Source organism: Silene latifolia, chromosome Y, assembly GCF_048544455.1.
Source record: "Silene latifolia isolate original U9 population chromosome Y, ASM4854445v1, whole genome shotgun sequence".
NCBI lineage: Eukaryota > Viridiplantae > Streptophyta > Magnoliopsida > Caryophyllales > Caryophyllaceae > Silene > Silene latifolia.
Window position 1 is genome coordinate 434,557,632 of NC_133538.1, and position 17,663 is coordinate 434,575,294.

Consider the following 17,663-nt stretch of genomic DNA (forward strand, 5'->3'; position numbering starts at 1 on the left):
CAAAAGTAGATCTCTCTCCCATAAATTTCTACGTCCTCGTGGCGTAAGTGTGTCTTGTTGTAGGTACTCTCCTAAAGCTCAAATAGCAGAGAAAAGAAAAGACATGGCATCTTCAGCGTACTATTCCAACAACTCTTCGAAGAAACCCCGTCTTTTAATAACCCCCGCCCCTAGTTTAAGTTTTCGTAATAATAATGTAGTGTTTGCACCTGACTTAGACATACAAGTGTGCTTTGTATAAGAAACCTATTTTTACGGCTGTCGAAAAAACAAAAAAAAAAAAAAAAAAAAAAAGTCACTTGATCATAAGTTTAGTACTCGTGTATTTTTGTACAAAACTAATTTGTATTAGAACTAATCATTTATATCTCGTCATTAAGTAATATTTTTTGTTGAATAACGAATGGTTTGGCAATTGATTCATAGTGAACTATGGTTTGACCATCATGTAATAATTCCCTTCTTAACGATGAAATGCAAAGTCTTGGTAAATTTAAGTTGTTTAAATCCCTCAAGAATTATGCTTTTTCGACCTCTACTACATCTAAAGTCTTACAACGAAGATACATAAACCAGAAATGGCAAGCTGAGTTGCATCAGTACTTCAACCTATGATATTTGCAAACATTTGTTCTCAACTGCCTCTTTAAGTTTCCTACCCAATGCAAAGGCCAGGGGTGGCGGAACTGCATTACCAATCTGTCGGTGCCTATGTTGAATGTTACCGGCAAATCTGTAGCTGTCCGGGAAGCCCTACAAGTACAAATAATGAAAGTTCAAACCATTAAGTACCAACACGCATACTCATTATCTGAAAGTAAAAGAATTGTGATTCCAATATTATCGTCCCCTAATCTTACAGTAGACAAACAGATCATACGTTGAACACGCCAGAAAGATAAATACATAGATCTAAACAAGTAGAAAGTCTTCTGTAAGGCGATCTTATTAAGAACCAACTCAAACTCTTGTTATTATCCAATACTAACATTTAATAATATAGATACTTGGATTAGTCTTAACAATAACTATACAGAAATTTGAGCCAATAATCCTACTTAATTAATAGATCCTCTTTTATTATTTAAAAAAAAAAGAATATGAACCAAGAAAAATATTATGCACAAAGTTCCAGTGTTCTCATCTTTAAGATATAAATAAATGGTGGCTATAATCGTGTAGATTAAGAGTAATCTGGAAACACTTACTTGAGAGCGAGCACATTCACGAACGGTAACAATACGATCCTGATCAGGATGAAAGCACATCCCAACCTTGCCCATAGGTTGTGGATCAGTAATAGAGGTAGGGAAGTTTCCTTCCCAGTCCAACCTTCCAAATAATCCCTTCCATTGATTGTGTCTTTCTGCTGTGTTTGGCAGACACCATGGTACCAAGTCAACCATCTGCCCTGTAGACAGTTTTACCTGTAAGAGAGATTGTCTGCAAGATTAAGTACTGTTTACTATAAAAATTGCATGGCATATATGAAAAGGCAGCCAGTGTCTTTTATGAGAGAGTCCCACGGACAATGTGTAAATCCTACTCCATTTTTTAATATATGACGTTTTGTTTTTTTCGAGGCGAGCCTTTGACTTTAATATTTACAAAAATATAATTGGTAAATTATAAAAATTATACCATTAAATTCCTTATGAAAAATTCTTTCATATGAGTATACATATCACTATATTTAATCATATAATTTGAGCGATATTGAAGAGAGAAGTGCGTGTCTCGAAATGTGAGAAAGTCATATATAGAAAAATAGAGGGAGTAATTTATAGCTCATATAATAATGAAGTAGGTTGATATTGGTCTCGAATGTCACGCCGTCACATAATTTTTTGGGAAGAAACAGAATAATCAGAGTAAAATAAAACCATCCATGAAAAATCATTAGAAGTATTCGACGACGACTTTTCAATAGCTTTGCATTACCTTCTCGTCAGGGAGGTCTCGCCAATCAGCTCCAGGGTGTTTGGGAATTTTTTGACAACGTATCAAATTCAATTCATTCATCTCTTTTGATATATGATCAGTCAATGTCATCATATCCCGTCGAATCATCTTTTGAAACCAAGATACTGCTTCATTTTTGTACTGTAAAAAAGTAGAATGGGATAAGCAAGGATCAATTATTAAGATGGTAACTGACATACATACTACAAGGAAATTAAAAAATCAGTATCTCACCTCCATAGTAGTTAGACAAGCGCCATTTCCAACAGCTGGTAGATCACCAATAGTATCTCTAACTGTAATAGAACGGAAAGGAGCACCGGTTGCTGTACTACGAACTGCAGCATACTGAGTATCTTTGCCCAGATTGATTTTGAGCTCTGAACCCGCAAAAACATGCATTGGCTCAGGCCAATCTGGCAGTGTCTCCTCAGGAGATGCAGCCCATATGAATGCACGTTTACGAGATTGTGATACACCAAAGGCTCCAGCGTCAAGTATGCCAAATCTAACCTGGAAATTGCAGAGAAAACATTCAAACAACAAAACAACGGCCAAACACAAATTATCATAGGAGATTATCCAAACAAACTCCCATTTGCCGACTTTTTACTTGAGTTTTGAGTGAATTAATGGGTAATTTGGCTGAATATTTTTAAGCTAGCTAGATTAGTTCACCATTATGTTAAATATGAAACCATTTCTTAAAACACTTGATAGCCAAATTCTTAATTTTTTTACTTTTTTGACAAGATTCCATCGTTTAGAGAGCATATTTGGTGAAAAAACACAGAATGAAAAATCAATATAGGACATACCTGATATCCCATTTCAAGAAGAGAAGCAATAGCTAAGCGAAAGGTCTGCCCTTTGTTGAATGACACAAAGTTTCTCACATTCTCCAGAAGAAAATATTTAGGGCGCAAGTAATCAGCAAATGACAGGAAAGCCAAGATCATTTCACACTGGACCTTACTCCAAGCACTTTTGTTAAACCTATTCATTCCTGAAAAACCCTGACATGGAGGGCCTCCGTTTATAAAGTCAACCTGCCCAGGTCTGGGCAATTTGTTGATTTCACTTTCATCAAGCTTCTTCGCCTGACCTGATGCTTCAGGAGTTGAAATACAGTCATCTTCATCCCCACAGGCTGACATGATTGCGCTATATATTTCAAAATAAAATAATATTCAATACACAGAAAATAAGACCGTACGGCAAGATTCTTGCAAGCCACAAATAATTATAACTAATATGCTCATTGCAGATACAAATTTTCCAAGATTGTGAATGCATCACTAGGCTGTAAGCCTTACCCCTGGCTGAACACGAGAGTGTTTCCAGGTGAATCTAATGAAATTTGCACCATGAGTCCACTCGTAATGAAGTGGCATAAAGCACCACCTAGACAAAAAAGTTCGGAAGGCTTAGAGCAAGCTCACCTGAGGATCACATTGCAGTTGTTAACAAACAGCGAGGCCTCAGGGTGGTTGAGGTTAAACGCTTCACCAGCGGGCTCTTCATACTCAATAGCCCATTTGGTCTGTGACACGCCTGCAGGGTGTAAGCAGATGAAATACTTTAGCAGTAGCATTAGCTCTTCAATAATAAATAAAACAAGCATGTTATCTAAAAGCTAGTTTATCACTGACAGAAGATGTATCAGCATTACCTGATCGTTCCAACCCTTCAGATAAGCCACCACAGCCAGCAAAGATATCAAGAGTTGCCAGCTGATTCTTGAAAGACTTTTTATCATCTAAATTCTCATTATCATCAACTTCCTTACCCTTTCCTTTCTTCTTTCTGGCAACGAAATCATCAATAACAGGACTAAGTCTGACACTGCTGGGCAGCTGCATAAGGGAAAATGGCAACTTGAAGTTATGCTTACAATTTACAAATACCACAGCTGATTAATTAAGAGTGTTCTTTCTGTAGTAACGAAAGCCCAACCTGTTTGATGGCTCCACTATCATAATCATATAAATGCTCGCAGAAAAAGACATTCTCAAAAACAGCTGGGTAATTTAAAGATGACATATCATGTTTTCTTCTGACTTCACACTTCCCTTGGAAAGCAGCTATAGGCAACGATTGTATTTGCTCACTAAAATAAACCTGAAAGCCAATAGAATAATAATTCAGCTAACTCCAACAAACATAAGAACGAATGTGAAATTAGAGTATGTTTGCTGGATAATCAAGCTGCTCCAAAGGCAAAACAAGTTTCAATTCTGATACAAGATAAACGGAATTAATAAGTTAAGATCTTAAACTTTACCTCTCGTACATCAGTGCGATATGCTTTTTCTGCTGAGATGTCCTCAGGTCTAAAGTATCTACGAGCTTTAACTTTAATGGACTCTGGATCAGATCTTTTAGAAGCCTTAGGCTTCAAAATCTCCAAGAGCTGATAAATCACATATGGTTTCAAACCAACATTTCTGCTACTTTTGAAAGTTTCGGTTCCTTTCTCGTTTTCTGCTAGATAACGTGGTGCTACATAGAAGAAGTCGTCAATGTTGTACTCAACTCCTTTGTAAACAAAACCACTATCTGAAGAATTGACTTTTAAAATTTCTTTTTCATTCTCAGCCTCTCTAGCTTTGCAGGCGTGACAGGTACCATTCCCAGTTGCCAACAAGTCTTTTTGCAGACAAAAGAAAGCACCTTTATGAGGCACGTACAAGCTTTTGCAGTAGTATTCCAACAGCAATCCTTTGCTCTTCCTATCCTCTGCGTTTTCTCGATCAATCTTTTCATCCAAAGCATAAGCCTTTCGGTGTTGATACCCCCATGGCTTCTGGCGAATTTGAACCACTGTGCTATCCCTAACATCTTTTAATTCAAAGTCCAGGCAACTATTTGTCAAGAATACCTCCCTCTCATTGGCAGCAGTTCCTAAAACAGTCTGAGATCCTCTCAGCATCAATCGTCCATGAGCCATTTTTTTCCCACTAGATTTTTCATACATAGATTCCACTAGATAAATAGGGGGTAGCTCTTCTAACTCAGATGTTTCAACAAGCACAAAACCCCCAACAACAACTAAATCTCCGTGGACAGTGGCTTGTTTGTAAAAACATCCAATAGAGGTTTTCTGAATAGGCTCTCCTTCCCATTTAATTCCCTCAGATGAATGATTAACCTTTCTTGGCCTGCTGGCTTGGCTATCTTTCTCAGTCTTGTCAACAGAGGCATTTTCTTTTTCTATTTCTTCTTGCTCCTCTTCAAGATCTTCTTCCACGTCTTCCTCTTCCTGAGCTTCTTCCTCTTTCATTTCAACCATGGCTACGTCCTTCAATTCCTCAGGAGAATAATTTGAATAAAACTCTCCCCATATTCTGTTAATTAATCTAGTGGTTGTCGCAGGCATTAATTTTCTCTTAGCAATAGGGACCATTTTAGCCATTGGGTTCAAGTTGGCTCCTTTCCTTGCCACGCCCTTTTTCTTAACCAACCATTTTGTGTGGTGCCTTGTTTCCATTTTTTCCCTAAGTCCGCTTACAAAAGGACAGTTCTTGATGGTATTATCAGGATACTCTGAGAACTGTTGTAGTAATATTTGGCCATGAACCACCACATATCTTTCCACTGCAACTGGATTTGAAGATGTAAATGCAGGGTGGTCCTTTCCAAATTCAGACAAACGTTTAATAATTTCTGTAAAGGACAGACGTGCCACGCGACTTTGCTCTTTTAACAGCGTAATGATGCCAACTCCAAGCCTAGCTGTTTTTAAGACCGTTTCATACCAGGGAGCATATTGTTTTGATGGCTTTCCAAGTCTATACCTGCAGGGAAAGTTGAAGACTTAAACACACTTGAAGCAAGAATATCAAGTAGTGAAAAAAATCGGTAAGTACTTGCCTTAGACTCTGTACTTTGATTCCACAAGGTTACCAGACCAATGTGGTTTTTGGAAAAATATGTATTTATAAGGTATAGAAAGATCTTCAACTCGACTAATTAAAAAGTTGATTAAATTAGAAAAGACTAAAGTAAAATCTGATGCGAAAATGCGTCGTATAGAGATGTCAAAAATGAGAATCCACATCAACAGTAAGGTGTAATTCAGGTTTAAAAATTTTACTCAACGACAAATAGAAAGTCAAACAGCTCAGTTACATGAATCATAAGGACAAGTAGCGTGAATGTCAACAAAATCTTTAAAAAAAAAAAGAAAGAAAGAAAAAAAATCACATAAGATCAAAGAAACGATGACTGTACCAGGCCATATCTGTTCTGATTGATATGAAAACCATGGATGCGCCAACCTCGATCATCCATTCCTTAATTGCACTCAAATAAATCGGAATTCCCCCTACATCAGGAACCTCAGAAGCAGATGAAGACTGAGCACCAGCATCAAAACAGAATCCACTTCCATCATCATCAGTCACAGTTCCGGATCCAAAAATTGTAACATCGATATCATCACAAGGCTTCATGGGTAAAAGTTCCAGAGAAACAAGACGGGAGTCAGAATTATATAGCGACCAATTATGAAGCATGCTTCTAGGAAGTTGGTCAGGGTCACTGACATCCATATCATTGTCAAAGATGATGTACTCATCAGTTTCCTCACTGTTAGGTTTGTAGTAAGCAGGGAGAGGATAGTCAATTGCAATTTCATCTTCGTTAATCTTGATATAGTACTTCTTCAAACCAGTGGGACGTCTCCCCTTCCTCTGGTTCATAGATCGCCAATCTTCTTCCTCTTGTAATAACCTGGCCAATTTTGCATCCTCGTCTTCTTCAGAAGGGATTGATGAATTTGACTCCTTTTTTGTTTCACCATCCCCAATTTTGAGAGCCCCACCAGTAGCCAAGGGCATAAATGAAGGGGCAATCTCACCATTCTTTTTACATTCATCACGAAGAGCAACAAGCACAGGCAGGTCAATGAACTTTTGCTCCTTTTTGTTGGACGTAGCATCCAATCCGATAAGCTGGTTGTAAATGAACTCACCCCATGAAAGGATGAACTCCTTAATTGAAGCCCCAGGAGGGAAATTTTTGCTGCCATTCATTGCACGAACTATAGCAGCAAGCAGCTCATCAAGAGTAATATCAGGATTGCCTCCAGAAGATCTCGACAGTTTTTTGTAGGTTTCTATGCAGGCATGTGCCTTCTCATAAAATAGCCCGTATATTTTCCTGTAGGAGGCAGCAGGCTTTACACATGCATAATCAGCTATATCAGTAGATACCCAAATTGTAGGGGTTCCGTCTTCATAACCGGATATATCCCATGTTTCAATCCGACCAAAACCTTCACATTTTACACCCTTATCTTTAAGGGAATCGCCAGAAGGCTCAAGTGGTAAGATAACACCTGAAATAAACAAGTCAGTAACTTCCAGCAGCTCCACGGGCTGTGCTTTCCCTTCCCCATCATGAAAAATGAAGTCTACAAGGCGTCGATTGGCTCTGGGATCGTCATGACCTGTAGTCAAGCCAATAACAGCTATTTCATTCTCTACAGTGATCTCCCTTTTTCTGTCGACAAGATCGTCTTTCTCAGACATACGTACTGCCTTTTCCTTGAAGTCTGAACATGCTGCAGCGCGCTTTGGCATTCTTCGAGAAACCACATTGGTTTCCCCATTGGCATCATCCCGATCTCTCTTTTTCTGTTTCCCCTTACATACTTTACCAGTTGACCCTTTTGATTGGGCAACATCAGATACCCCGTTCTCAGAGCCTGTCTTTCCTCCCTTCCCCATACCTGTATATGAAAAAGATTAATAATAAATCAAGCACGCTTACCAGAAAACAGCAATCCAAATGGGAAAGTTACGGACTCTTTTAGGTAAAACATCGTCATATCAGCAAGTGCATACATTATTTCCTTCGGTGTGATATAATTATAGACGACAATAAATATACATGATAGTTTGACAAGTTGTAAATATAAAGAGCATATCAAAGTAAGATGACTCTACTTGTAAATAAAACATCGCCATATTGGCAAGCACATAAATCATTTCTTTTAGACTAGTTGTAAATTTAAGAAGCATGTCAAAGTAAGGAGATGACTACAGACAATAAGTAGATAACAGGGTGGAAGCAGCATGTACAGGCGTACAAATAGGGTGCAAATTTGACTGCATGGTCAATGAACTAACTTTTTGTACTAAAGTTTTTTTTATTATTTTCTAGTCAATTAACAATTACTCCATTTTACATACCATTTTCTAAAATAACTCTTTTTTATAAAAAATTTTTAAAATTACTCCATTAAGATGCACTTTTATCAAAAATTTGCTTCAAAACTCCAAATTAAGTGACTTATTCCATCTGTTTTTGAGCTTATTATCCATTGTTATACCTTTCAAAGTATAAATGGGTTAAGTCACAAACATAATAAGTTCATAAACAGACAGAGTAAGTGACAAGTTGGAGTTTGAAGCAATTTTTGACAAAAATGCATTTTAAGGGTGTAATTTAAAAAAAAAAAATTATAAAAGGGAGTTATTTTAGAAAACTAGTATGAAAAGGGGAGTAATTTCTAATTTACTCTATTTTCTATAACATGCAAAATTTATAGCTTAATGAAAAATATAATTGAGCACCCTTCAAAAAAATTCTTTTACATCCGCTTTGAAAGACACTGCCAACTAAAGTACCGAAACCATTCTAAAATTGTACAAATAATTTCCAATTACAAGCAGCATATGTCAATGCACTGAAGTGCCAAGCAGATTATAATAGGGCAGATAGCAACGAATCTTGGTTCTTAAAATTACGTCATTTCCAGATTTTCAATTCAAGATAGCAAGGTACATTACCAAATTCATAAACTTCACATAGCCAGACAAACATTGTGGAATGCATATATAGTATAATTCGAAGTCCCGCAAAAACATAACCCTTTTTTGCATTTGCCCATTTTTTGTGCTAAAAGGATCGAATTCCATAATCGTAAACAAAAATCTTTAGACCATTTAATTCAACACCAAAGACAAGCCTTCAAAGTCAGGTGATTGCCACAAATCTACCAATTGTACTCCAATAAAACAGGATCCGCAGACCAATCTAGTTTTAACAACTGAGAGTGGTTCGCTAACAGCCCCGGATTTCTTAAACAACATACTCACTCCGGCCCAATCATTTGTTTACCTTTGATTAAAATTCCCCTCAAAATAAATATAAACAAATGAGGTAGACACAGAAAGAGTATCACATTAGTAGTTGTATTAAGAAAAAAGTAGATGAATTCAACAACTAACTCTAGAAGTATACTTACTCAATTCCATTTGATTGTATACGTTTTCCAAATAATTTTCGAAATCCCCTCACGTATTTTGTAAAACATATACAATCAAATGGAAAATGAAATGATACTTATGAACTACTCCCTCAGTCCTAATCGTTTGCTTACCTTTGATTAAAATACCTCTCACAAATAATATTAAAGGTAAACAAATGATTGGAACAGAGGGAATAGATAAATTAACAAACAGATTATAAACTGATATATAATAGCTAATGAGAACATAATAACAAACTGATATTTACAATAATAATATTTACTAATACAGATCTACGAAAACAACCGAACAAATTCCTAACTAATGTACAAACCCGCTTGCTATAAGTAGCCTTTGGCACCTCCAAAAGAATCAAACACACATAAAAATAAAGAATTGAACGAACATAATTGGATTAAACCGTATACATTAACGCTACATTTCAAAAAAAAAAATAAAAAAAAACATCAAACAATTCAACAAAAAAAAAAAAAAAACTACATCCAATCGATTACGACATTCTACATTAATCAGTAAAAAAGTGGAAGACGACAAAAAATAAACTGACCTTCTTCAATCGATGAACAAGTGCGGTTGCGGTAGAATTACTAGGGTTTAGGAAGAATTCGGCGAATGAGGGAAAAATGGGGTATAAATTAGGGTTTTTAGGGTTAGAAAAGGAAGATGAAGAAGATGGAAAGAAATCGGAAAAATTGGGGAGAAATGAGAAAGGGTGTTGAATGTGGATAGAGTTTTGGGAGTTTTAAAGTAGTGTTGGGAGGGAAAACTCAGAAATAATAAGGCGGGAAATTGGGTGAAAATTATGAGCTCGCATCCGCAAAGGTGGAAATCGAGCTTCTCATATACACTCTCTTTCCTTATATGGGGCTCCTCAGTGTTGCACTAAGCTTGTTGGAAGCGTGAAACAGAGAAGAGGAATGTTTGAGAATTGTAATCTTTGTCGTTTATTGATGAGCAAGTCAATATTTATAAGGGTTATTTAACAAGAATACTCCAAACTATTGGTCATCTTCTCAAAATACTCTGAACTTTAATTTAACTCAGAATAAATCATACTATACGCACATCCTTCTCATATTGTACTCGGGTCATTTTTAACCTGTAAAATCAGGTTAAAATGTCATTAGGTCCCATAACCACCGGTATACCACATTATCACTCTTCCAACCACCACTAATCCATCGTTCTTCATTTATCAACCATAATCTCAGGGCAAACTCAACCATCTACCACCCATGCATTTACATCATTCATCACCTCCGCCACCCACAACTCACCGCCATAGTCTATCCATAAAACCAAAACACCATTGTTCATGTAGCCAGTGGGTCCCATATCATAAACACAGCTGTTTCGATCCATACCTGGACATCAAGGCATTGAGAAAGGGAAGAGACTCGGCAAATTGATGGCACCAACAACCTGCAAAGACCCTTGGAACACAGGTTTCAAGAATCAAATGGTATCTCTTTCTTCCTCCTTGTTCTTCCGTACAATCATCTCAAATAAAATATATTGAATCAATTCTCCAACTAATTTCTATATGCCAACAACCTGACATTAATCAAAACTACCCTTATTCATTTTATTTACCATCCTCTCAATCTCAATACTCAAAACTAGCCTTATAATCAACAAGTGAAGAGGTAATTTTTCGTAAAATAAATTGATCTGGAACTACCATTACCACCACCATCCGCCAACCACAACTCGCCACAACCTTTTCTGCAGCGCCTTTTTGCCGCCGAATCGCCGTGTCCTTTGCCTCGTTGTTTTCGTCGCAGTGCCCCCATCAATAATCAACGCCATTTTCAAGAACCTTCAGTCTCAAATCAATTTGGGGGTAATCTTAATTTGGGATTTTGGGTGGTGTTTTATGAGGTCGAGTTGGGTGTAGGTGGATGGTGGCAGTTGTTGGGATGACGATATGACTATATGAGTATGATGGTTCATGGGAGGGTATGAAAGGAGAATGAGAGGAAGTGACTGGTTAAATAGGTAGCCGGTTACCGAGTGTAATACGAGAAGAGGAGGTCGATAGTATGATTTATTCTGAGTTAATTTGAAGTTCAGAGTATTTTGAGAAGGTGGCCAATAGTATGGAGTATTCTTGTTAAATAACCCTATTTATAATACAAAGGTGATAACAAATTGATCTTGTTACCTACTGAATACTAGGAACAATATGCTAAATTAAAGCAACTAATCACAAAATAATAGGCTAATAATAGGCTAGAATATTGTGCTTAATTCACACAATATTCTCGTCTAATATCCCCCCTCCCTCAAACTGGAGCATGAAGATCGAGAATGCCCAGTTTGTGGAGTAAGTATTGAAACTGTCGCACCCCAAGAGGCTTGGTAAAAATATCTGCAACTTGCTCAGTAGTTGAAACATGGAACGGTTTGACAAGGCCACTGGTAATAGCATCGCGTACAAAATGACAATCAATTTCGATATGCTTAGTACGCTCGTGGAAAACGGGATTTTGGGCTAAATGTATCGCGGATTGACTGTCACAAAATAGTTGCATAGGAACCGTAATATCAACATCCAAACTAGCCAGCAAACCCTTAAGCCACTCGAGCTCGCACACAATAGCGGCCATGGAACGGTACTCGGCCTCAGCCGAGGATAAAGACACCGTATGTTGCTTCTTTGTCTTCCACGAGACAGGAGAATCACCAAGGAAAACAAACCATCCCGTAACAGAGCGGCGGGTTAAAGGACACGTACCCCAATCCGAATCGCACCAACCCGAGACCGACAAGGAGCTACTTGAGCGAAGGAAGACTCCCTGACCAGGGCTGCCCTTAAGGTAGCGTACTACCCGTAAAGCCGCCGCCATGTGAGCTTCTCTCGGTTTAGTAAGGAATTGCGACAGAGCATGAACAGAAAAGGATAGGTCTAGGTCTAGTAATGGCCAAGTAGACAAGCCGACCAACGAGACGTCTATAGCGTTCGGAATTCCCATAAAGCGGAGAAGTAGTAAGGCCAAGTTTGTGCTCCGTGTCCATAAGGGTAGAAGCGGGTTTTGCTCCCAATAAGCCAACTTCAGTAATGATGTCGAGAGTGTATTTCCGTTGATTAAGAAAAATGCCATCCGAATTCCGAGAAACTTCAATGCCAAGGAAGTATTTGAGGGGACCTAAGTCCTTCATTTTGAAGCACTGGTGCAAATATTCTTTAAAGACTAATATAGCGGCGGAATTATTACCCGCAATTACCAAATCATCCACATAAATTAAAACATGTAAACGAATGGTATCCTTGGAATAAGTAAAGAGGGAATAGTCGGAATAAGATTGTCGAAAACCATAACCACGGAGAGCACTGGCGAGCTTAGAGAACCAGCAACGTGGTGCCTGACGTAGGCCATAAAGAGAATTCTTCAACCGACATACTTTACCATCATAACCACGAGAAAAACCCGGAGGCAATTTCATGTACACTTCTTCGTCTAAGTCGCCGTGTAAAAATGCATTATGTACATCCATTTGATGTAATTCCCATTTTTTGACGGCCGCAACAGCTAGGAAAGTACGAATGGTGACCATTTTAACAACAGGATCAAAAATCTCGCCATAGTCAAGCCCCTCGACTTGGTGATTGCCGAATACAACAAGCCGTGCCTTTAATCTTTCAATCGAACTTATATTTAATCTTATAGACCCAGCGACACCCGAGAGCTTTCTTATTAAGAGGCAAATCGGTAAGTTCCCAAGTATCATTGGATTCAAGTGCATCAATTTCTTCCTTCATAGCTTTACACCACCCATCATCTTGTATAGCAATTTTGAAGGAAGGTGGTTCGACACCCGTAGTAATGGCGGCCAGAAAATTTTTATGACGAGTAGAAAATTTATTGCAATTGACAAAGTTAGCTAAAGCATAAGACGTACCTGAGAGAGATGTTGGAGAGTCAGGTGAGTCGGGTATGGATGGACTATTAATAGTGTCGAGTACATATCCTTGCAAACGAGAATTTGGAAACTTCAATCGATGACCGCGTCCAATATTTTCAGCAGGAACAGTGTCAGTGGCAGGAGCTGTATCGGCCTCAGATACCGTGCCAAGGGACTGTGCAGTGGGAGTGACAGTGTCGGCAGCAGCAGAGGGTGCGGACTGCTCGATCTCGGGTAGGTCATCATGGGAGATAATTGGGTCATCATGAATAACAGTGGTAGTGTCGGCCTTATCATCAAATTGATGAAATAATTCCTCATGAAAAATAACGTCACGAGAAACAAAAATAGACCTGGTTTCAATATCAAGAACTTTCCATCCTTTTTTATTGAGAGGGTACCCGAGAAAAATGCACTTCCGACTACGTGGTTCAAATTTATCCCCCCGAGATTGCTGATTATGAGTATAACAAATACACCCAAGAATTCTCATATTTTGATAAGACGGAGACACACCAAATAAAATCTCACACGGCGTTTTATGACCAAGGAGTTTGGAAGGAGTGCGATTAATAAGATAAGCAGTAGTAAGAACGCACTCACCCAAAAATTTCTTCGGAAGTTGACCCTGAAAAAGCAAGGCTCGGGCCACATTAAGAATATGACGATGCTTATGTTCAACACGCCCATTTTGCTAGGGTGTGCCAACGCAAGATGTTTGAAACTGAATACCCTCCTGTAAAAAATAATCCGCCATATAATTAAATTCCGTGCCATTGTCACTCCGCATCACCTTGACCTGTTTCGAAAACTGTGTGTGTACCATAGATAAAAATTGCATAAACGCGCTAGTAACTTCTGTCTTAGCAAGTAATAGATAAACCCAAACTGAACGATAACAATCGTCCACAATAGTAAGAAAGTATTTAGCACCACAAGTAGAAGGAACACGATACGGCCCCCAAGGATCACAATGGATCAAACTAAAAATGTCTGACGCAATATTCTCACTCAAATTAAAACTTGCACGAGTTTGTTTTGCTCGGTGTCACACATCACACACCAAGTTTTTATTAACTGAAAAAGAATGAGCTAAAGGGTAAAAATTGAACCACATTGCCTTCCGGATGGCCAAGTCGTCGATGCCAAAGCTCATAAGACCCCGAAGTATCCAATGTATGCACTACTGCAGCCGTATCCGCTGAAGACAAAATAAACAGTCCATCCTGAAGCTCACCAACTCCAATCATCTTCCTCAAGGAACGGTCCTGTATAAGACAACGGTCCTTAGTAAATTGCAACATATAATCATAATCGACCGTTAATTGAGAAACAGAAATTAAATGACAAGTCAAATGAGGAACAAATAAAACCCGACGCAAGGTAATGGAGTCGTTAATTTTCACGGTTCCCATTCGAGAGGCCATTATCCGCTTCCCATTAGGTAACCCCACAGCACGAGGCGGTATCACCATACTATCCGCAAAGAAAGAGAGGTCACCTATTACATGGTTAGAGGCACCAGTATCTATTATCCAAGAAACACACGTACCAGATAACCGATCGGAAGGAATATTTTGGAGAGCATTTGCATGAACCGTACCATCCGAGCCCGAGCCTACATCAGAACCCGAACCCGTTCCCGTGTTGGTACTACCCGACTTCCTGCTGCGACACAATTCGGGCAAAGTACGAGGCCGACTTCCCCACCAGTCTGGAAACTTTTGGCTTTTAATAAAACAAGAATTTATATCGTGACCATGAACCTCATAATGGGAACAGTATAGCTTACGACGCTCGGCTTTCTCTTTTTCGCGCAACTTTTTCCATTCATCAGGGGTACGGGATGAGGAGCCAGGAGTCGCATAAGCAACAACATCACTAACATCAGGAGGTGTATCACCCATAAGCAAGCGCTCGGCTTGGAGAGTGGCGTGATAACCACGATTAAGGGAGGGCAATGGGACGAGTTGAAACTGCTGGTTTTGAAGGGTGCCATACAAACTACGGTTTAGGCCCATAAAAAATTGATGAAGTCTTTCATTATCAAGACGCTTAACGACTTTACCAGCGATATCACAAGTACATTTACCATATTCACAGGCAAACGGAGGCTCATGAATAGAAAGCGCATCCCAAAGTGATTTTAATTTACCATAATACTCGGTAACAGACATACATTTCTTTTGCCGACATTCACCAAGTTCAGTTTTTAAGGAATGAATCGACGTACCATCAACAACGGCGAAGTGCTCCTCCAAATCGCTCCACATAACAGCCGCGTCCTCCACGTATGGCACACTCTCAAGAACAACCGGATCAATAGTTGCCCGTAGCTAAGAGACGATGGTACAGTGAACAACTTCCCATTGCCCTAAAAGAGACTCATCAGTCGGTTTGTTAATTGAACCGTCACAGAAGCCAAATTTCCGACGTGATTTTAAGGACATCCGCATCGACCGACTCCAATTATCATAATTGCGATGGTTCAAGAGAATAGTGGATAATTTGAGGCTTGGAAGATCACCCGAACCAAGATAAAATGGTGAAAGGGGATCGATTTTGAGAACAGAATTTTTCGTATTTGAAATTTGTCCGCCAGTCATGGCAAGGAGAGAAAAAAATTGATTTTTATTTTGAAAGTTTTAGGGTTTAAACAAGGCTCGATACCATGTTGGAAGCGTGAAACAGAGAAGAGGAATGTTTGAGAATTGTAATCTGTGTCGTTTATTGATGAGCAAGTCAATATTTATAATACAAAGGTGATAACAGATTTATCTTGTTATCTGCTGAATACTAGGAACAATATGCTAAATTATAGCAACTAATCACAAAATAATAGGTTAATAATAGGCTAGAATATTGTGCTCAATTCACACAATATTCTCGTCTAATAAAGCTCCCCATATTTGGGGCTCCACTGTTTTGAGGGGAGGTCCCAAAAAAAAAGTAAGGCAATTTGTATTACTTTTGGGGAGATTCCCAAATTTTTGTGTGTGAATTGTGGAACTCCATTGTTGCATAGATATAGTTATGAAATGGGGAGGGTAAATGGGAAAAGTTAGTGGAAAATAAGGTAGACGAATAAGAAAAAAAAGAGAAAATATGGGGAGTATCACCTTTGCGGATGCTCTAATGTGAAATTGTGACTCAATCCTAGATGAGTGTGATAAGTGATGAAGATGGCGACCATACTGAGGTTGAGTGGGGTTGGATTAAAATGTAATTTTGAGGTGAGCTAGGTATTTTAAAGAAGGTGGGGTATAAAAGAAGACTATCACTTATATTCTAGGTATTACTTCGTATAATTTATATACAAGGTGAGAGAGAGAAAGTAGTGAGAGACTTTTCTCTCAAATAATGAAAAACTAGTTTTATACCCGTGCATTTTTTGCACGGGTCGTAATAACAGACGCTATTATTAGTTACATGAACATATAATTGAGCGTGATTAAGTGTTTAATATCGTGACAATATATATAGTCCATGTGACACCCTCAATCATTGCGGAAAAGTAAACACATAATTCTAGATAAAAACTGCATGGATATGTTTGTAATAGGTTCATTTGGGTAAAAACCTGTAATTTTCAAAAGTCGAAAACGAAACCTGAACCTGTTATAAAAATATCCAAATGGGAAGGTGTCAAACATGCAAGGTCTAAAATAAATCTCATAAATAAAACATCGCTAAAGTCGCGAAACAAAGTTATACAACCCAAATATGAAAAAGGGAGACATATGTCCCTAAAAAGTATATAACATAAAAAGTGTTCAAGGGTCACAATAAAATAAAGCCAATCTAGGTCCCAAGGTTACTTTGCTCGCTAGCTCGTCCATGTACCCCATATATGCATCACCTACCTGTCAATCGCATTTTATACAAATACGAAAGCCACAAATGTGGGAGTAACTCCGAGTTCTCCCAGCCATGAAATGTCATAATTAATATAACATGTAAACATAAGAATATGAATATGAATAACACATAGCCTTAGCATATAGATGCTAGACAATCGTATTCATCATGTGAATAACAATATAACAACACATAGTCCTAGGATATGAATACTAGACCGACTCATACTACACTATCATGTGAATCACATAACATCCAGGAATCCAAACTCTATCAACCATAGTCGGCTTGCATCTCACCTTCTATGATTCATAGAAACATCAACAAGAAAGGAAAATATATCTAGAGACAAGCATAAGTTCCTAGTACAGTCAATAGTCACTCTGTAACTCGAGTCTATACCACGAGGTAAGGTAAACACCCTAATCCTAAACCTGCGCAGACCTAGCGACATGCGAAAAACTACCGCATCCAAGACCCATGATAACAACACATGAGTACCCCTAAGGAGTCCACCAAAGGGTTGGCTAGTACTTAAGCTGACCACATACTTCTAAGACTACGTCAGGAGGTCATGCCCTAACTTGTATATAAGCCCACCAAGCTAAGACACAAAGGCTATTAAGCTGTGAACATACACTCGTCAAAGACTATAAG

General features: G+C 38.4%; 2 protein-coding genes across 2 annotated transcripts; both read right to left on the bottom strand.

The window, feature by feature from the left end:
• Positions 1–446: 446 nt before the first annotated feature.
• On the bottom strand, positions 447–10,143 carry LOC141633263 (DNA (cytosine-5)-methyltransferase 1B-like). Its single transcript, XM_074445705.1, has 11 exons — positions 9,790–10,143; positions 6,196–7,696; positions 4,247–5,759; positions 3,919–4,083; positions 3,635–3,818; positions 3,405–3,516; positions 2,781–3,126; positions 2,197–2,475; positions 1,942–2,103; positions 1,209–1,427; positions 447–753 (listed from the first exon to the last, which is right to left on the bottom strand). Exons 2-11 carry the CDS (start codon positions 7,692–7,694, stop codon positions 610–612), a joined length of 4,623 nt encoding a protein of 1,540 aa, XP_074301806.1. The 5' UTR covers positions 7,695–7,696; positions 9,790–10,143; the 3' UTR covers positions 447–609.
• A 2,742-nt stretch (positions 10,144–12,885) lies between these two features.
• On the bottom strand, positions 12,886–15,421 carry LOC141632603 (uncharacterized). The gene is made up of 3 exons (XM_074445134.1): positions 14,269–15,421; positions 13,972–14,036; positions 12,886–13,602 (listed from the first exon to the last, which is right to left on the bottom strand). The coding sequence occupies exons 1-3, from the start codon at positions 15,419–15,421 to the stop codon at positions 12,886–12,888; spliced, it is 1,935 nt and encodes a 644-aa protein (XP_074301235.1).
• Positions 15,422–17,663: the final 2,242 nt, after the last annotated feature.